The sequence below is a fragment of the Heliangelus exortis genome, chromosome 1 (genome assembly GCF_036169615.1).
Source record: "Heliangelus exortis chromosome 1, bHelExo1.hap1, whole genome shotgun sequence".
Classification (NCBI taxonomy): Eukaryota; Metazoa; Chordata; class Aves; order Apodiformes; family Trochilidae; genus Heliangelus; species Heliangelus exortis.
Genome location: NC_092422.1, coordinates 92432073 through 92453283, shown reverse-complemented (window position 1 = coordinate 92453283; position 21211 = coordinate 92432073). Strand labels below are relative to the sequence as shown.

General features: G+C 39.3%; 1 protein-coding gene across 6 annotated transcripts in view; it reads right to left on the bottom strand.

Moving 5' to 3' along the window:
* Positions 1 to 19546, bottom strand: part of SCAF4 (SR-related CTD associated factor 4) — a 44701-nt gene extending 25155 nt beyond the window's left edge. For 2 of the 6 annotated variants that reach the window (XM_071754603.1, XM_071754617.1), the window contains exons 1-8: positions 19201 to 19378; positions 8581 to 8664; positions 7933 to 7977; positions 6899 to 7060; positions 4480 to 4615; positions 1525 to 1664; positions 802 to 978; positions 343 to 440 (exon numbers count right to left, since the gene is read on the bottom strand). In XM_071754603.1, coding sequence (XP_071610704.1) covers positions 343 to 440; positions 802 to 978; positions 1525 to 1664; positions 4480 to 4615; positions 6899 to 7060; positions 7933 to 7977; positions 8581 to 8664; positions 19201 to 19230 — 872 coding nt within the window. In that variant the 5' untranslated portion in view covers positions 19231 to 19378. Of the gene's footprint in view, positions 1 to 342; positions 444 to 801; positions 979 to 1524; positions 1665 to 4479; positions 4616 to 6898; positions 7061 to 7932; positions 7978 to 8580; positions 8665 to 19200 lie in introns of all 6 variants that reach the window. The other 4 variants (XM_071754623.1, XM_071754595.1, XM_071754613.1 and 1 more) reach the window with 4 other exon arrangements.
* Between the last annotated feature and the right edge of the window lie 1665 nt (positions 19547 to 21211).

The following is a 21211-nucleotide window of genomic DNA, read 5'->3' as shown; positions in this document are numbered from 1 at the left end:
CTAACACACCCAGCTGTGCAACAAAAACATGGAACTCACCCTGAAACCAAAACTGAGTTTTTCTCCACAGAACACATTCCTCAATCAACATGCCAAATGCAACCCAGGTCACCAAAGACAAGAAAAAAAACCAACCAACAAACAAACAAAACAACAAAAAAAAAAAAAACAACCCAACCAAAACCCAACAAACAAACCAAACTTCAACCCAAATCATCAGATATTGTTTGCAATGTTTTAACTTTGGACTGTAACAGTTAAGCACTGAAGTAACTTAAAACTTCAATTAGCTTTCTGAACTAGAACAAAGATTTGTTAATTTTATTATGATATAAAACTTACAAAGCTGGCTGAGAAACTGAAGGAGAGGGAGCTGAATCTTCTTTCTTTGAATCTTCCACTGCTTCTGGTTCATCATCATAATCAAACCGATCTAGCAGCTTCTGAAAGAAATTACATTGAGCCAACTATTTTTTCAGTATCTTACACAACTGGGAGCCAAATATCCCCATTATTGAAGCCTTACTACATATCTAACAGCTCTGCAATTAAAGACAAGATTAGAATCAGGAAAAAACAACCAACCAACCAACAACAAAAAAAGTTGACAAACAGAATCAGAAATTGCACAAACCCAGTTTTATTCAGCAACAGCTATAAAACCAGTAATGCAATCTTCAAATGGAAAGAAACAAAATTTGTACCACTTTTATTCTAACAAATGGAAGGCACTGAGGCAGCCATCAACCACTCTTCTGCTGAACTGAGGAAGTTAAACATAAAGAACAAATGAAGACTTACTTTGTCAAATGATGTTTTTTGCTCAGGGGCTGGGAAAGCAGCTTTTTGTTCTGTTGGTTGTGCTGCTGTAGTTTTCAACTGAGCAGTAATAGCTTGAACCTGAGCCATCACAGTGTTATCTATGACTGGTGACTGGGGTTTTTGAGGCTGTTGAAAAGTCTGAAGAATCTGCTGAAGCTACAAGAACATGTATGGTATTAAGCAGATATTCATATATAAACACATATTTTTAAAAGAGTTGTAAGATACAAATGTCACATCAAACCAGACTACAGCATAGGATAAACATGACCAACAACCCAAATGAACTATGGAGAACTTTCAGCAAGGCCAAAGTCACTTTCTCAATACTTCAAGTGGCAAAATTCAGCAGATCCCAAAATTTCAGTATTCAGGCCTTTCAACACTTGCAAACATTTAAGTGGACTGAACAATAAAAGTCAACATCTTGATATAGTCTGTCTCTTCTTGAAATTTTGTATCTGCATCAATTCAGAACTAATCCTTTAGGAATATATAGCCAAATTTTTCTCAAAAACCACAATTACTGAATAGAGGCACCAAAGATCAAACACTGATGATTGCTTTTACATGTTTTCCACTGAAGACTCCACAGATGCTTTTTGTTTGGCTTCAAATCAAAGCTAGTACACTTCCTCCATTGTTTCCCCTCATGTAACATGAAAACTGAAGTCAGAAGGGAACCAAATATAAAATGGTTACCTGTTGTCCTTGCGTTGTCTGAAACAACTGGGCTACAGCTGCAAAGGCATCAGAACTGGGCAACTGTGGCACAGTGGGTACTGAGTTAGCAGTAACTTGAACAGGTTCTGAAGCAACTTTTGCTGGAGGGGGTGGCGAGCCTACGAGTTTCACAGGAATTGAAAAAGCACTACGTTACTCCAAAGCATTCACCTTACTCTTCAGTACATGCGTACACCTCATCAAAACAGCTGTCTATCTATGATACTCTATTTAACTGAAAAAGTTCTACCTAAACTATCCCAACTGCGTTTTCTATTTGTTTTGCCTTTAACTGCTTGGTCCATTCACTGCTCATTCACTGCTGTACAATTTTAGAAAGTTAAAAACTATTACTCAGCTAGTGTTACACAGTGTTTACCAGCACGCTTAAGGGGCTCCAGAGGGCTGAGCATGTCTCCTGTGAAGACAGGCTGAGAGAGCTGGGGTTCTTCAACCTTGAGACAAGGCTCCAGGGAGACCTTACAGCATCCTTCCAGTACCTGATGGGGCTACAGGAAAACTGGGGAGGGACTTTTGATAAGGGCATATAGTGATAGGAGAAAGAAGAATGGTTTCAGCTCAAAAGAGGGTAGATTGAGATTAGGCATTGGAAAGAAATTCTTCTCCGTGAGGGTGATGAGACACTGGCTCAGGTTGCCCAGGGAAGCTGTGGCTGCCCCCTCCCTGGCAGTGTTCAAGGCCAGGCTGGATGAGGGCTCTGAGCAACCTGGTCTGGTGGGAGGTGTCCCTGCCAATGGCAGTGGAGGACAGAACTTTAAAGACCCTTTCAACCTAAACCATCCTGTGACTCTGTGATTCTAAAATACTAGTTCTGTTTGCAAAGTACTAGACTCATTGTTTTGGATGAGTATTTCAAATTTGTCGTGGTTCATTTTAAGAGCACCTGTGTATCTCTTACCATTTTTTGTTTTCTAGCAGAAACTTAACTTTTGCTGAAGTGTCTGATAATAATAAAAGGGTTTTTAACTATTTCAAAAGAACCTCTTCCTTTGATAAGGTTTGTTTGCATGGCACTCTTATATAGGCACAAGCCAAACCTCCATCTGATAGATAAATCTTCCTACCAAAAAAATCAGTTTTTACTAATTCTTCCAGGAAAAAACTCCTGCTTCCACTAAGCTTTATTAAATCTGAGATCACATTTTAAGTCACGCTACTAGTTTTGTCGACTTGTGCCGCCTTCCCTTTCTCTTTTCTTTATAAAGCATTTTTTAATAAACATTTTGTCAGTACAAAGTAAATGAGCTGAAGTACCACCAACTCCTACATGCTGTGAGCAAGTAACTTTTCTATAGCAAATATATTTAAGGGACTACTATAAAACTGTATGAGAGACAGTTAAGAAACGCCACAGATAGAAATATTTCTTTTTGTTTGAGACACTAAGCAAACACCATACAAACTTCTTCAAAGCCATTCATTTGCTGTTTGAGTAACAGCAGTGTTGACACCCGGCAAGCAGAGACAAACATGCTGAATAATATTTTCCCACAAGTCAGATGCTACATAAAAATACTGCAAAAAGATACCTGATTGTTTTTGAATACAAATTAACTCCCAAATTACTTCCTGTATATATTCAGGAGGATATTTACTTGCCCAAGGGAGAAAATTTGCATTACTCTCTCTCTCTCTCTCTCTCTTTCTCTCTCTCTCTCTCTCTCTCTCCTTTTTTGGCTAAGCAGACTTCGTAGCATTATGAGGTTCAATTTCACTTAATGCATTATTTTTTATTATTATTATTATTGATTAGCATGTTCATTTTGGGGCAAACCTTATCCTCTCTGGTGCACTTGAATAATTTCACTGAAAACAGTCATTCTATACACAAGAATCTATGCAGAAGGCACCCAACCATTTAGTTCCTAGTGATGAGACAAAGGTGGAAAACTATGGCCACTCACTTGTCACACCAGAATGAAATCATATAGCCACCAGTCTGCACCCAAGTTCAGACACGAAGACATTCCCTCCTCCTGCCCTGCCATGTTTATAAAACATGTTAATAGTATACACTTTCATAAATACTCCTAAATACCACTGGAGATGCTTTCACTTATGCTACTGTGCATCATTATTTTGTTGTTTGTCATGACACCTTGTTCACTGCACTACATTTTACTCCAGTTCTGCTCACACATACACAGGTGCAATAAAATAAGGACATTACCAAAGCTAAGTCTGAAATATAGAGTGCAAACTCAAGATGAATGCCCTCCAGAGAAGTAGAGAACTGTGGTATGCACATTCTTGCCCACAATTCAGTAACCTCACTATCATCTTTTTATGTGGCATAAAACAGAACAGTGAAAATACTGTGGGCAGACTGTCATTACTTTTCTCTTTAGGTCAGTGGTATACAACCAGAAGTCTGTGTAAAAGCCTACTGCCAGGCACAAATTTACTGTTCAAGAATATGGATTTGAAACAACAGTTTAAATGTTTCAGGGCTGCATACTGAACGTGTCTGACAGCTGTTGCTTTCAGACAGTAAGCTAATTTGAAGAAAGATGAAGCTCTTAGAGATGTAAAATCATGATTTAGTTATCCATATTCTAACAAAAAAATTACATCAATATTTAAAAACTCAGAAACAACAGAAAAATATTTCAGACAAAAAAAAGATTTTTGTAAGAGGGGACACTGAAGTACTCTGTAAATGAAGTGTGCACATATGTATGCATGAACACTTAATTTCAGATATTTTTCAAATAAGTGTTCACATTCTGATAATCTCTTAAGTACAGTATCAGCATTTATTTAAAGTTAGTTCAGCTGCTCCACATAATTGTGACAAGAAAGTTAAGTTTATTAATATGCTACTGTTGAAATGAGGAGAAGAAGCTTTACTCTGAAAGCAAACAAGCTATTTCTTATTCAACCTTTTAAAAGAAGTTACACTGTCATTCATACCTTCATTATTAGTAGCATTTTCTGTCATTGGTGCAGTGGCACTAGTTCCTGCTGCCATATCCAGAAGAGGTTGAATTATTTCAATTTTAAATACTCCATTTTTCTGCCAAAGGTTCAGGACACGGACTATTTTGCTCTGTTAAAACACAAGCAAGCATCAGTGCTAAATACAGCTTTCCTAAATTCGCAAATTCCAAATTTATCTTCCATACATTGAGAAGAAGCATTTGAACAGCACAGGACTCCAACAGCATCAACATTTAACAACCCTTGCATTGCCACACAAGCCAGCAAGACCTTTTATATGTCAAAGATAAAAACTGTCAACTTGGTTTACTATCCACTTTAACAAAAACCAACTTGTTCCATTTTACTAAAATTGTTCTGGCCAGTCACAAAATCCAGTTTTGATATACCATGGAGGGCAGTTACATCAGCCCCACCATTTTTTCACAGATGGTCATAAAGGGGTGAAACAAAAAATGCAAAAAGACAGAGAAAATGAAGATGAGCTGGAAAGCCCTAATGAAGAGAAGGGCAATTAGATCATAAAATGCTAGAAAGAAAGCTTTAATGTTCGGAAGAAGATGGTTTGCTTGAATTTTTTTCTACTAATCCAACCAATTCCATGTTAGCACCAGGAAACCCATTTCTATCATTATTAAAAAGATCAGGAAGGCAACTGGAAAACATTCTGATACTGCAGAAAGCTTAAATTAGAACCTCTGCTTGTCAGCTATTATTTCAAGCTCATTTATTTTTTTAACATTAAGTACAATGAAGCTTTGAAGGAACAAGCTGGAAATCAATTTTTTCCTTCTTTAACCCAGTATTAAACGATAATATCTAAATAGTTATGCTCCTTCATTTGGGATGTGCAAGCAGGTAAAAGTCAGAATATATGTTTTATTGACATACTTTTCTTATTTGTATCTGAAATCTGACTTACAGATTTATTTAAGTACTTTTTACTTCTACTGTAGCTGCTAAGAATGAATCTATTCTCTTCCTTCTTGTTTCAACAATAAAATTCCTTACTGTGACTCCATTATATAGAACCAGTCATGCAAACCCACCTATGCTTTTATGAGCTACATGATGAAAGAATTTCATAAGATGTTTTCTACAATAAGATCAATTAGAGAAAAAAGCTGAAATGGCTATGACAAAATAAGATTTTTGGTTTGAAAAACAGTTAACTTTAAAACAGCTGCATTTTTTTTGTTTTCAGTATTCTTTCCCTTCAGAAGATTTGAAAATAATATGAAGACCATAAAAACGAATAAATCAAATGCTCTTGTTTTCAGTCATATATTAATCTTACAAAAAGGATGTTAAAAAAAAAAAAAAGGGTAGTATCACTCTCTTTAGATATCAACCACAGGCACTGTGTATCTGCAGGTCAGTTTTTTTGTTTAGGAATTGGAAATTCATGAGAGCAAGCATGTTTCTAAATAGTATTATTCCCCTAGTGGAAAGCATTTTAATTACTTTAGCAGTGAGATATCAGGTAGTTCCAGAAAGGAGATGGCTAATGTAATTCATTTAGATCAACAAAAATGGCAACCACAAAGACAGAAGGAAGAAACAACTGCTTTGTTTCACCCAGGTATTAACCTAGAAGCTCTAGAATGTCAGATTCAAGGCTTAAAGGTCTAAATACTCCACATTCAAAAACTAGAGCCTCAAAGCTTTCCAAAAGCTTAGTTAGAAGGTTTGAAGAAAAGTCAGTTAGAAAAAGTGCATTTTATTCTTGAAGGACTACAATTAAGAAAAAGACTCAGCACCTGATTTTCTGGAAACTAACTGGCAGCTCATAAAACACAGTCTTCTCAAACTGTTCTGACATGGGATAAAAGCCATCTTCTGTTGGTAGCAACAAGGACCACAATGAGTTCAGGATACTTTTGAGCCTCTGTTCTATTAGCAGTAACAGTAAAACTAAGAAAACCAGGGCCCTAGGTCTTGGCAACAGAAAGCAGCAATTAAATTCTCAAGTATGGGATTTTTAAAGCATGAAGAAATTAACAGTGATTTTCTTAGAAAATGTTTGGGAGCATAACCTTTACTGCTTACAACACTGGAGCTTCTCTAATTTTTTTGTGGGAGGCACCACCTTTCATAGTAAGCTTTCCTGAAGGGGTCTCAAGAGTAAAAGATCTGGCATAGTCACACAAAGTGCTGATGTGTTCATACAGGAAAAGAGAACAGATGATGTTAGGCAAAATGAAATATTTTCACTAGAACTTCCATTTAACTATCACCTTAGATAATCTTTCTCAGTATGTTTTCCTATTCCATGTAACAACATTCACTACCATCAAGAAAGAGATGCATGGAATCTGCTTTCATATAACTGGAAACACCAAGGCAGCACTGCTACCAATTCACAACATCACTCTGGAAATTACAGATGTACCTTGTCTTCAGATGGACAGAGATACAAATACTGGAATGTGGCAGTAATATTTTTTGAGAATCTTGGCCCAAAAACATCTTTGTCTGTTCCAAACTGGTGACGAGACTGACGAACAATAGAGTCAATAACATACAATCCAGGGACTTTATATTCCGGTTTGCACTGAAAACACAAAAATAACTTTTAATTATACAGTGATACTAACAAAGTAACAAGCATTCACATCATATCCTTACACAAAATCTGTATTTAGTATAATTGGGTAGAAAAAAAAAGTTAATTTTATGTAGAACTCTTAGTGCTTTACTTTTGTTTATAGATATGGAAAAGAAAGGAGAAAAACACTGCTTTCATATTTGGGACAGATAAAACATACCTGGATAGCTTGAGGCAGCCTTCATCTTCTCAATTACTGTTTCTAAACTACCTTTAGCTTGACAACATACAATCACAACAACAGGTGATTGCAGCAGTAACCATCACAACACATCACAACTCTGCTATCAAGCCACCTCACACTCAATACACTGAACTACTTCCACCAACCCTATTTTCCAGCATTTAATGTGAAGTCATTCTCTTTGAATGAATGAAAAAGGGTATGTTTTCTGTTTACTCAGAGCAGCTTACTTTAGGCAGCACAATGGTTTGGTTTTAGTGAGCATTACATTCTAGCTGGTTCTATATGCCTATGCAAGCATGAAAAATGTATTTTCTGAAAATATGTTTTCACAGACAGTAAAAATTAGTTTGAAGTTCAGTACCTCCAGTTTACTCCCTAGCTGCTGGATGGAGAAGGAGGGGCAGAATTTTACATTTTTTTCTACCCTTCTTAGCGTACTTAGAGAAAACTAAGGGAGATTATACACACAAAGAGATACCAAAATGTAGGAAATGCTAACAAAACATAATTTCCTCCCACAGTCTCTGAATAACAGAAGCCTTTCTGGTTATTTACTAGCCTTATTAATTATATCTGGTAATGGATGCACATGGTATCATCTTTAGCAGTAGATTTTTAATTTTTTTTTTACCTTTTTGATAAACTTCTCTACAATCTGGACAACATGCTTGTAGAGCTGGAAAATAAAGACATAAATTAATCATCTACTCAACAGTGGCTCAATTAGTATTTCAACTCTTTGTGCTTACCAGCATTTAGGAAAGATTACAAACAAAACATTGTAGTCACATTCTAAAAAACATCTATTTTATTAAGCTAAGTTAATCAAACACAGAGAAAGAGACTTCACTAGGAAACAGACATAAACAAGGTATGCTTTCTTTCCAAAGCGTGCCAGTATATACATAGAACATACACAACTTCTAAAGCATTATTGAGAGCTTTCTGGATTTACTTTCTAAGCAAAGTTTTAAAATATGCTTCCATGCACTTGCATCCTGCAATATTTTAAAAATTTTTATACAGAAAATCCCAGCACCCTAGTGGGTGTAGCATTAAAAAGCAATGATTCAAAAATAATCAAGCTGGCATTATGCTACTTGTCTAAAACCAAGAGATGATATATTCACCGCCCACTTGTTTCTAGATAACAATATTAACACTAGGCTAGTACAAAATATCCATGTAGCTAAGACTGGGACATTCAGAGATGTATTAGAAATGGAATTATAAAACACTGCTACTGTTCCAGTTTTGTGTTTGCTTTCTTGTACTTTACCTTAATAGCTTTAATGGCAGCTTTTGTGATGAGAATCATCTTTGCTCGGGAAATAGGAGGTTTCATCTCCATCAATGAAAATAGCTAAACAGAGAAAACGAACATTAAAAATGTATTCTGAAGTTTAAGTAGTTAACCAAAGACAACATTTCAGAAAACTGATTGACTACTGACATTCCACATTACGTACCACCACAATGCTGGCCAGTTGTTGTAACAAAGACTAACAGGCAAATCTTTCCAGGCAATGTTCAAAGCTGTCTTCCATGTGAACTAACCTATATCCACTGATCTACCAGATTTTTGCTGCCAAAGTTCCATTTGAGTCTTAAAATTAGTATCTGCTAACTTAAAGTACAAACACTGCTAACTTACAGCATGTGAACTTGCTGTTTCAAAAGAGCAATTTAACCAGAAATAACTGCAGCTTAATGTAGTCTGAATATATGCTTACCAAACAGAAATATTAGGATGGCCCTACAGATAGCTATATATTATCCTATAATCCTAAAATAATAGGCATAAAAGTATGATAACTTTCATCCATCAAGGTGATTAAATCAATACTAGGCTTTCAAATTATCCCTCTGTATACAGGTACTGCAAATGCCTTTAATGAGAGATGTTTACCATTTTGTTTGCTTTCACCATACCATATTACTATTATTAAAATTAACTGCACCAACTGTTTTGGAGGATCCTTTGCACTATTATCTATACTAATGTAGCCCAGTAGAAAAGTTACTTCCTCAAGGACAAAGCTTTCAGAAGTTGCGACACATTTATATAAGACAATTTCAGGCATTCTGTGAACCCAACTTAGCAAGTAATTCTGATCTGACTTCAAAAAGCATAGTCCAGGCATATTATTTCAAAGGGGTTTAATCATATCAGAAGTTAAACAGTGCTTTTCTGTTAAGACCATTAAACACTGAAAGGGATTCTTGCAGTGTTAGATTTAACTTAATTTTTTTCTTTAAGTTTGGATTCTGAAAGCATATTCTATATTCAAATCCTGTAGGATACAGGTAGGAAGTTCAGCTTTTCGAATCTCAAAGTGCAACTCTAAACAAAAAAATCCCATAAATTTAATTTTCACAAAAAGCATTGCCGTAACTTGCATCTCATGTGTGAGGACATTTATTATATAACACTTTCAAGAAGTCCTGAACCTGAGCATTCAGAAAAGACACCACTCTGTTGTCCAGTATTGACCACTGTAGAGGTTTAAGGCTGGGCCAGCAATTTAACCAGTGACTGGTGTTCTCTTTTCTCGCTTCCCAGAAAGGGAAAGGAAAAACAATAATAAGGGCAAGAAACTTAAGAGTTGGAAACTAAACTACACTGTGCTTTAATGAAACAGTAACAATGAAAAACAATGAAATATATACAAGCGTATACAAAATCACTATCACGCTTTCCCCGGTAACAGTCCCATCACCACCAAGACAGGCAGGCCCTGGGGAAGTCCCAGACTGGACCCCTGGAGTTGGCAGCAGATGGGAACTGGAGTCAGGAACCAACTCTGGAACACACAGGTAACAATCAAGGGCAGAAAGAGCCAGGAAACCTCACAGGATGTGGGCCCATAGAGGGAGAGACCTTCACCCTCATGATCACTCAGATACAGAGTACAACACGCATAAGATGGAATACTTCATTTGGTCAATTCTGGGTCACCTGTCTGGTCTGTTCTTCCCCACAGGAGGGTCACAGGTGTGACCCCTTTACCTCCCTTTCATTTCCAGAGCAAAAGTAGTTTAGCAGAACCCAGGCTTGGTTCTGCATACCATTCTCTCCAGCAGTAACTATAAACATCAACATTCATCCTGGAAGCAGTGACTGAAAAAGAGCTAATTTCAGAAAGTGCAGTTACTTAAAAGAAACCTAACTGAAAAGTAAAATTACTAAAAATAAAATTGTTTCTTTCCTGGCAACCAGGACAACCATAACTCTAAAAACACACTTCGGAGACCAAGAGAAACAAACTTGCACACCGAATGGTCAGAGCTGATGAAACATCCACGAAGGGCTCACAACAGAAAGCTGAGGGAAGAGGAATACGTTTTCCTCCGGTCCTCAGCACTACCTGAGCAGTATGACATTCTTTGTACTTAGCCCCCTGTAGAGCATTTGAAAAGAAATGATGAATTTGGGGAAATTTGCTTTTAAATAAGTCAGGCACTCAATAAGCACGCACGCACCAGAAAACACCAAAATCCAGCGCATATTTCACCACTCTCCAGACCACTCTGCCTAGTCTGGATTTACAATGAATTCTATATACACCATAAGCTGCTGTTGTACTTTCACATCATAAAACAATCAGCTGCAAAAACTACACCATATGCTACACTAGGTTTTTACGACATACTGTGCATGCTTCTGTTATACTTGTCATTGGACCTGGAAGCACACTTTGGCTTGTTAAGACTTTTCTCTCTTCTCCAACCTTCCTTCCCATCTTTCAAGCAGAAGGAGAAGCCAGGACATCCCAGTACTAATTTTTAATTCCTCCTTCTACATCAGTTAGGTGCTCTGCTTCACTAAATAATATTTTCTACTCTTCCCATAAATCTAATTTGCTATTTCAGCTATGACTTACTAAAAGCAGAAGAATCAAACTGTCATGATGTGCATAATGCAAAAAAAAAAAAAAAATCTGGAGATCTTCAATATTTCCTACTCACACAATCATTTTTACATTGAAATATTCTCCACAAATGATAGGAAAATAGTTTTACATTACATAATTCAACTTTGCTCTTCACAATAAAGAAAAAAAGAGAGTCCTTGCACACTAGCCAAAAATGTAATCAATTGTTTGCCACAAAGCATAAGAGAATAGAAGTATCTTCATTTGATACGTAACGGAAAGTAAGATGTCATTTTATAATTTATCTTTTTTTTCTATAAATTTGAAATTGCAAGATAGTTCTGAAGTAACCACATTACACAGATTTCCCCAGTGTCTGGGGGAAAATAACAATGCAGAAGAAAAAAAATAGCCAAATATTTAAAGGCAGGTAAAGTGATAACTTTTCAGCAATACAGAATGAAAGCCTTACACCAGTAAAATACAAAAGGAGTAGACACAAAGGTCATTACTTTCTAAATTTGATTCCTATTCCAGGATATGAAAGCAGAAAAACTGTCCTTAGAGACAGAGGGAGACAGATACCTTTTCCAACACCAAGACCAAGTCAAGACCATGACTTTTCATTACTAATTTCCATAAAAAGCAAGTTCTAGTGCCAGAATGTTTTATTTTTTAAAGACATTCAAGCTGTAAGACATACTTCAGCTAACATCCCTGCTTGTAAGAAATCACAGTATGGCCAACTAAACATTGCCAGATAAAAGACAGGAGAGATGTCTGTAAGTTGACTCGTTTTGTAAAAAAAAAAAATAAATAAAATTTTGAATTTTATTTCTCTAGAATAAGTGCAAAGAGTCCTGATTATTAAGGTTACTGCTATTACTAAAACCCCATAAAATTTAAGAGGTAATGACACATAAAAAAATAATTCCCAAAATCCAATACCCACCATCAGAAAGTTTAAAAATTACATCAAAGATAAAAAAACCCCAACATTAAGACAGGCACCAAGAAGCAACTGGTCCTCCGAAAAAGTAACCAGTCCCATATAAAAAGAACAAAGATGACAGTGTGAAAGCAGCACTTCAGTGTTCATAATAGGGGAATGCAATCAGAGACAACCAGAAAACTGGGAGAGCTCATAGCAGGGCAGAGGATGACAATAAACAAGTGGCAGCAAAAAAATAAAAGTGTTTTAAAAAGGTATTTCAAGAATGATGTTGCAACTAGGGAGGGAAAAACCAAAAATAATCCATGGAGAAAAACTGCCAGAGGGCAGGAAAACGGGAAACTGTCTAAATCCACTGAAATAGCCAGGAAGGATGCAACAAAGAATATCGTTGCTTGGACAAGTCATTAAATAAAGAACACAAGAGGCTGCAACTAAAGCTAATATGGCAGGAATAAACAAGAGCTTTAGAAGAACAGGACTGAGCAGAGCACTGGAAACTACAGTTACACTCTGGGCCACAGCAACAAAAACACAGTAAAAGCGAGCAGGTCAGCACAGACAGATATTTTCAGCTCTGAATGATCAACTGCTGGAACATGCAAATCGAGATGCAAATTTTAAAATATATAAATACACATGCACACACACATGCATACACACATGTATATGCATATATAAATATGTGTGCATAGATATGTATTCCTTCTCTTCACACCCCCCCCATCACTATTCCTCAGAATAGTATATGGAAGCTTTGTTGCCTTTTAAAATTTTCATAAGATTTTAGAAAACCAAAATACTATCTTAAGGCTCATTTTTATTTAGTTTTCAGTATCATAGCTATGTGTGCCAAAACCATGTTTTAAAGATGGGTAAATCTACAAGTTAACTACCTTACTAGTCCCTTACAGATTTCACTGTTAGAGGGAAAACTTATCAATAATATGCCCATGTACTTTAGACTTGCATTTGTTCTTGGATCCTCTTGACTTGGATCTTCTTTCATACATATTTCCCAAACCAATAAATGAACAAAAAACACCTGCCTCACAACAGGAGCCTGTCCCTGCAGTGCTCTGCCACCTAAAGCTTGACTTGCTAGAAATGAATTACTGACCATAAGTGGATGTTCAGTGAAAGAAAACAGCTCTTAGTTGTTCCCTACCTCCCTTCTCCATAAGTTGATACCACTGGCTAAAGGAAAAAAGCAGTTGAGCTCTGCCTCTATTTCTACTGCCCACTGCTCCAAGTACCCAGGGAATCCCACTCATTAGGATGTGGTGGTATCATGTCGTGAGAAGCAGGGGGGAAAAAAGAAATGAAGTGAAACTTTATTTTTACAAAAGTAATTAATCCAACAACTATTCAAGCTACCTTTATTCAGTTTCTATAAATTCAAGAGTTTAAGAATCGTCTCCTGCTGTCTGCATTGATTTTTTCATACACAAGGAAGAACTAATGCAGAAAAAAAAACCCAAACAAAAAAACACCCACAACAAAACCAACAGAGTAGAAAGGCTTAGCCACAATATTTTATCAAAATCATTAAGGCAAAGGTCGTAAGAAAAACTTTACTATTTCATAAAATGGTTTGGGTTGGAAAGAACCTAAAGGCCATCTATCTCCAACCCCCCTGCATAGTCAGGGATATCTTCCACTAGACCAGGTTGCCCAAAACCCCATCCAGCCTGGCCTTGAACACTGTCAGGGATGAGGCACCCACAACCTCCCTGGGCAACCTGTGCCAGTCTCTCACCACCACTTCATTCTCACTTGTTGGAAGTAGAATGAAAAAACAAGACTTTTGTGTTACACATGCTCTAGTACGGGAAACAATTTCAATTTAAGAATCCCAAAACATTTCTAGAACCTCCCTCCCTCTATCTGAAAAATCCACAGAAAAGCAACAGCACAGAGAGAAGTATGAGCTACTCAAAGTGTTGGCTAGTCACATGTATTTTCCTTCCCCTATAAAACTCATTGCTTCCTTCACTCTTCAGGTCCCTAATCTTGCTCAAGCCACTAAGGAAAGAAGAAAGATAATGATGTGTACACTAAATTTGTGTAGCTAAACTATGTCTCAGAGGATCAATGTAAGTTTTAGATTCTTCACCATCAGCTGTGAAGAATTCCAAGTACTAGGTACTGCTGAAGGTAGCAGATCACCATAAAATACATGGCTGTCAGGCTACATTCCTCAGAAACTAAAGTAAGATTTAAATTTGACCAGATATGAACCCCAGGCAAGGAAGCTAAATAGTACTTAATCAACTACGCTATTTCGAGTGGCCTAAAAAAGACCATTCACAAATTCCGAATCTCTGGGGAGAAATCTCTTTACAAAAGACACTCATATGAAAATGACACCATAAAAGTACAGAGAACAGAATTTTGGTTTTTACACAATTGTTTTTTGAAAATTATCTGCCACGTCAGATCAGTGCTGTGTTCAGTAAGTAAAGCATGTCCCCCGAAAAGCTGTTCGTCTCATTTATTTTCTTACCAAGAATCTCTAGTAGAATGCCGCAGTTCTCAAAACTCCTGGAAACAGTTCAGTCCAGAAGCAACAGACACAGCTCTTTCAGGATCACAGAAATTATGGCCCCTCAATTACTGTGATACAGTCATAAAAACAACAAAGCAACTTCCATGCCAAGAGCTGTAGACTGCTTCTGCAGTAATTCCAGTCTGGGTCTGACAGTTTGAAAAAGGGACTAAATTCAGTCAAACACTAGTAGCACTCTCCTATCTCTCCTTGTACCCCATCCAAATAGCATTTGAACTGCTGCTTAAGCACACTCCCAGGACACGTGGAAAGCAGCAGTGACGCAAAAATACAAATTTATTGCACCTACTGGAATATGGGTGTAATTTTAGGCAGCTACAACATGCAGCAGCTCTTAGCGTTTTCTGAAAAAGACAAAGGGTGCCAAAATGCACAAAAGACCACTGAATTTGGTAGCTGTGTCCTTGCTGCTTTGCTGTACAACAAAAGATAATCTAACTAGGGTTCATGAATCTCAGTAACTGCTGAAGAACCACTGTGAAGGATATCCTGCTAACCTCTATTTATAGGACCTGGGGAAGGGAAGAACAGGGAGCAACAGATTGTAATAGAACATGCAAAATGAAGTCTTACCATCAGCACAAGGTAGCTGTACTAGATCAAAAATACAACTGTCCAGGTCACTGGATGTGAATAAATTGTGAAAAAGAAAACCACAGTTCTAATTTTTAAAAAGTCCACAAAATATCCACCCTGATTATGATCCAGGCATGTTTAAGTGGAATATAAATTGCTTCAGTGGTATAGATTAACTATTACCAACCTGAGAAGCACAATTATGTGAATATCCTGCATTACTCAATGCAAACATAACATTACAAAACAGCAAATTCGACTTTATTCTACTTTTAGCAGCAAGACTGTGAAGAAATCTCATATAACCAGTAAATTATCCCACAAATTTTTCAGATTAAAGGAAAGACATAGCCTCTAAACTAAAACATAACGAGGATTAAAACCTTTTTAGACCATGGCAGATGTGTGGGTTGGTGCTTTGCATTTCTTTAGAAAAATGTTGCTTTCTTAAAATGTAAAAAAAATTTGAAGTGCTATCAAGCTACCTTCTTATTTACTTAGACCCTACTATTAATTTAACACACCATATACACCTAACCAGACATGAATTCTAACTTATTCTTCCAGGATACAATTGGAATTAATTTCCTCAGGGAAAATAAACTACTGCTACATAACTGTCAAACCCCTCCTATACAGTCAGTAATACCTGCTTAGGGTACAGCTGAATAAAAATAAAGGAGCAAATGTGTTTGGTCGATACAAAAACTGTGCTAGATCCCATAGAAAAAATAATTTTAAGAGGCACGTTCAGTGGTAAATTTACATTCAAAATATAAGCACAAAGAAAAGGACTAAAGCAATGGGCAACACAATCAAACATGATCAAATTACACAACCCGTGTAAGTTACCACCCATTGCCAGAGCCAAACTACTTGACTCAAAGTGTGCTTCCCTAGCTTGCCACAATTGCCAAGTGCAACATGCTAGTTCAAACCCCTACACTTAAGTTTCACCTCAGAGTTCAGATAGACAGTTAAGATCGCATATTTATCACTATTAGCTGACAAAATCTTGCTACTTCACTGCAGCATAATCATATATATCATCAGAAGCCTATGACCCAAATGGCAGAAACTGAACTTCCAAGTACAACTGGAACCTGAGTCAGCCAAACCTATTAAAGATTTCTACCGGACTGGGTGAACAGCTTCAACCAAATCAAAATGGTTCAAATTGCATAAATTAAAGCGGTTTTCTCTTCCTCCCTCAGCTCTTTTGTTGGAGAAAAGGATACCAACATAATAGCTTAGAGGATGTCTAATTCACAGCCATGATTTGAACTTGGACCACCACTATTCAAGAAATCATTGGAATCATCAAACCCACCCCCAAAAAATCCCAAATGATCGTATCACCTGAAGCAGTTATGTGGTACCTCCTCCTTCATGTAGACTGGCAAAGAGCTGATGGCTGCCACCTCCAGAGGAGAAGAGTACAGCCAGAAGCACATCACCCCTAACACACACTGGAAGTCCAGCACAAAACTGGACAATTCTGTATCAACAGTGGCGTTGTGCAGCCATCACCCAGAAAATTCAGGAACTCTTGACCTACAGGGTACTCTGTAGACACCCCAATTTTCACTGTTGAAGCTATTCCACTCTCCATAAAATAATTATTCAGTGAACAGCAGCTGGTACCTCTGTAGTGCTCACAACATTTCTGCATTGTTAAGAATGCAGTCTTAAAGGCAATCACAAGTTCACACACTCTCACTAGCCTGCACTGTTCTCACCATTCTGTGAATAACTTTGGGACTTCTCAAGAAAAGCTCTTTTACTTTCCCTGCTTTCACTGCAAAAGCCCAGAAAGGGAACAGTATCTGTCTGTACATCTTCCTATCTTCAAAAAAGTTTGAGATGTGTCACACTTTATTCTAGCATGTACTGTTTTGCACGCTTCAAGGCAACACATACTTGTAAGCTAAGAGAACAGTTTAAGAACTGGACTTTATGTTCTTAGCAAATATCATAAACATGCCTCCCAAGAACAGGACAACAGTTATACAAATCCTGAATTTATTAACCTGGTAACTTTACCCCATAAGTAGTCCTCTGAAAATAGTCATATGAACAAATGACTGCAGATTTTAAGTAGTAGTTTTCTTCCCCATAGGTGGTGTCCAAATGAAATCCAGTGGTTTACTATTTTTCAGCAGCCAGACGGCATTTCACCCAATATCTGACTTTATCAAACAAAAGCTTTATCCTCTTACTAAATCTTAGAGGAGAACATCTGAAATAAACCATTCCTACTTCTAAAATGGAGATTAGTCACAGAATACCAGAAACATTGCTTTCACTCTAAAATTACACATACTTTCACCACCAGCAGAAGAGTGGTTTTTATTGTTTGAAAAACACTAAGCACTGCCTGTACAAGTTTTATCAGGTAGCAACATGTTGAAATTAACTAAGTCAATGCAATCAGCTACTACAACTTCTGGTTTTATTTATGCAGGTAAGTATATTTTTGTTGTCTGTCTACACAACAACTGAAAATGCCACATGCATGTCTTTATTTTATTTGAGATGGTCGTTTTGTACCATTCTATATCCCTGGTTCAAAACATGCAAATAAATAGAAACAAAACTGCTGATAAGAGGCATATGCTACTAATTTTTCCCTTTGTACTTCTAGAATTGTTTTTGAGGATGAATAGGTTTTCAGTTTGTATCTGCCTGAGAAGCAGTTGCAGAGAGTGAACTTTACACAGTTTGACTTCATCACATGAGAGTAGTCTGCCATTTTTCCTGTTTCTGTTCAGTAAACATTCACAGCTATCTAACCTTCAAAACGTATTAAGCATCGTGGAATAGGTTCTAGCTTCACTTTTAACGGATTATCTGCAACGATAACGTGTGTGTTCTATAGTCCATACAGGTCCTGCAAACTTCCAATCAGCAAACTGAAGTGGGAGCGTCATCTATTCTAAAAATCGGTTTATGTCACGTATAACTTTTATAAATGTATCAGAGTACTTTGCTATACATTACACAAAAAACCTCAAAACAAACAAACAAACCAACCCAAAAAAAAACCCCAAAAACCCCAACCAAACACAATCACGGTCTATTTTGTTTCCAATCCCGATTGGCTGATTAAGGAATGAATAAATAAATAAATAAACGTAAGAAGACAGGAATCTTCCGTGTAGCATGAAAGGAGGCCTAATTTCTAACCTAACACCCTAGCGTTGGGGTCGATCCCTAAGTGTGTCCCCCTCCCTCAGGCGTCATTTCTATACGGAGATAAACCCCTTCGCAGTTTTCCCTCTCCTTGTTCAACATCCAGCCGATCCTACGTGCCGCCTGTTCACATGGCAGGTCTCTCGCCAAACCACTGCCAGGAAATAAAAAGTGCTTGCTTCGCGCCCCGAAACGCGGCTTCCCCCTCCCGAACAACACGCACGTAGTGGAAACGCCTTGTAACAGGGATCCCAACTCGGACGGTCTCCAGCTGGGAGAGAACATAACTCGGAGGGGGGCGGGAAGAGGGAGCAGAGAAGGGGATCTGAAAATCCCCCCTCAGCACCTCCCCCCCCCGCCTGCTGCCCGTGCAGGAACTCGGGCTGCGGCGTCGTTTGGGTAACGCTCCAGGCCGTTGCAACGGCAGCGGCAGGACTGACCCCGTTCGCCTCCATTTTACTCAGGAGACCCGTTCGCCCCTCACTATAACCCTCCCACCCCGGAACCGGCGAGAGGCCCCGGGCCGAGCCAGGCCGTGTGCTCCCCAGGCCCTCGCCAGCACAAGGCCTCTGGCGGCGCCACACCGGGCCCGCGCGGCCCAGAGGCGGAAGCCGAGCACGGGTTGGGGCGGAGAGGGGGGGGGAGAGAAGGGGGGAAGCGATGGCGGTCGCCGCGGTCCCCGACCCGACCCGCCGCGGCCCTCCCCGCTACCCACTCCCTTCCCCCGGCTCCCACCTCCTGGTTGAAGGCGTTCACGGCCTCCATGTTGGCGGCGGCGGCGGCTGATGCGGGCGGGCGCCCGCTCGGGGGAGGGAAGGGGGAGGAGGGGCAGCTCGGTCCCGCTCAGGGGCTGCGCGCGGACATGGCCGTTTAGCGGCAGCGGGGGGGGCTCGGGCTCTTTTCCCCACCCCACCCCCCCCTCCCCTGCTTTCCCTCGCTTCGCCCGCTCCGGTGCAGCGTCTCGCTGGCAGGGCCCCGGCACAGACCGTCTCTCCCCGCGGGATGGCGGTGCCCACGCCGCGCACAGCACCCTGGGATCGCACAGGCCTCCCGGCCCCGCGCCACCCACAGGAGGGAGAAGGGAAGGAGGGGGGGGGGGGGGGGGGAAGGGGAAGGAGTGAGGGAGCGCGCGCGGAGCGGCCGGGGCACCACGTGACTGGGGGGGGTTACCTCCCCGTGCGCCGCCATGTTAGCGCCGGCCCCGCCCCTGGGGAGGGGAAATGGCGGGGGGGGGGAAGGGGGCTGGAGGAAAGGGGAGCGGCTTCTTATCTTTGCTGTCGGCGGGGTTTCGCCGGTCTGTTTCTCTGCGGGGTGGGCAGAGCACCTGTGGCGTTGGTAGGGTAGGGCCTGGCTCGGTCCGGTTCGGTTCACTGAGGGACGGGGTGCAGCGCGAGTCCAGGCCGAGGGGCTGCGAAGGGGCTGGGGTGGAAGCGGCGCCCGGTTCCGTGTGTACAGTTAAAAGGGGGTTTTGTGTTTTTTTTTTTTTTTTTCGCTAGTGTCGCAGAGCACGTGCTCCGAACCGAGCGAAGAACCGGCGTTGCTCCACTGCTTCGTATCGAGCGTGTGGCCGGTACCGTCACGGTGGAAGAGACTGAGCTGTTCACTTAAATATTAAGCAGCAAGATTCAAAGGCTGCTCTCGGAGTCAAGTGTGTTTTCAGCAGTAAAGATCTGAGTGAATACATTCCTGCTCACAGTGGGAGCTGATCTTAATGGGAAAACTGCATGGGTGCTCTAAAATGGAGTTTCAAGGGCATGAGCAGGCTACAGATGTTAATTAGTGTTTGTTAAGAACCCTGTCAAGTACTATAGTATTTTGTTGGTGTTGGTGTCTAATCAATGATTTGGGGCTTGCAGAGTCCTATGCAATATATTCAAAATTCTAGTGTTTGATTTGTACTTTAATTGATCATTCTAGTCCAGTGCATCTGCAGGGCAGTAAATTGGAAAAAGGAAGCTCGGATTGTTAGAGAAATCTCACAAAAAGTGCATTTGGCTCTCTTTTGCGTTCATTAAACTGTCCTGATGTTTGAGCTGTTAATCAAATGCAGTTCACTTTCAGAAGTGTCTTCTCCCTGTCACCAGTATATGTCTGTCCAGTAGGTAGCTCTCTGTAAAACCAAATATGACATTCAAAGAAAGCTGACAGAGTAACAGGAACTCTTTCTACTTCGGTTATTAAATGCTTAAGGGGTTTGCATAGAGTTATATGGCTGATATTCAGAGGAATTTTAATGGCAAATGGAAAGCTTTTCTAGATATATCTAATTTCTATAGGTTGATCTTTTTACTGGAAATAAAAATCAAGTGCTTCTAGTTCTTTTTTTAAAGAAAGCTGTCAAGCTAGAGAAGAGTAGGGGTGGAGGGAGCAAAATGATGCTGCCCATCTGGATTCAGGGTCTGTGCTTTTTGTGGTTTGCCAGTTTCAACATGGTAAATTACTTAATACATAGCTTTTATTACTGTTCTCATTCAAGTCACTGTCCAAAAATTCACAAAATGTAGCTCATTCTGCCACCAAAAAAATAAGAACTGCAGTGAAGAACTGAAATACATGGTGAGAGGTTGAAAAATGCAAGTTATCTGTGTCCAGTTGTTGCATCAGCTAAAACATTTTCTGAGAAGGAAGGATGATTTATTTGACAGCTTTTATGTTGTGGAGGGAGGGAAAGAGAGAGAGAGAGTAGGTTTCCTGCACTGATGATCAATTTTAGGGTTTGAAACCTAGGTGTTAAAAAGGTAATGTC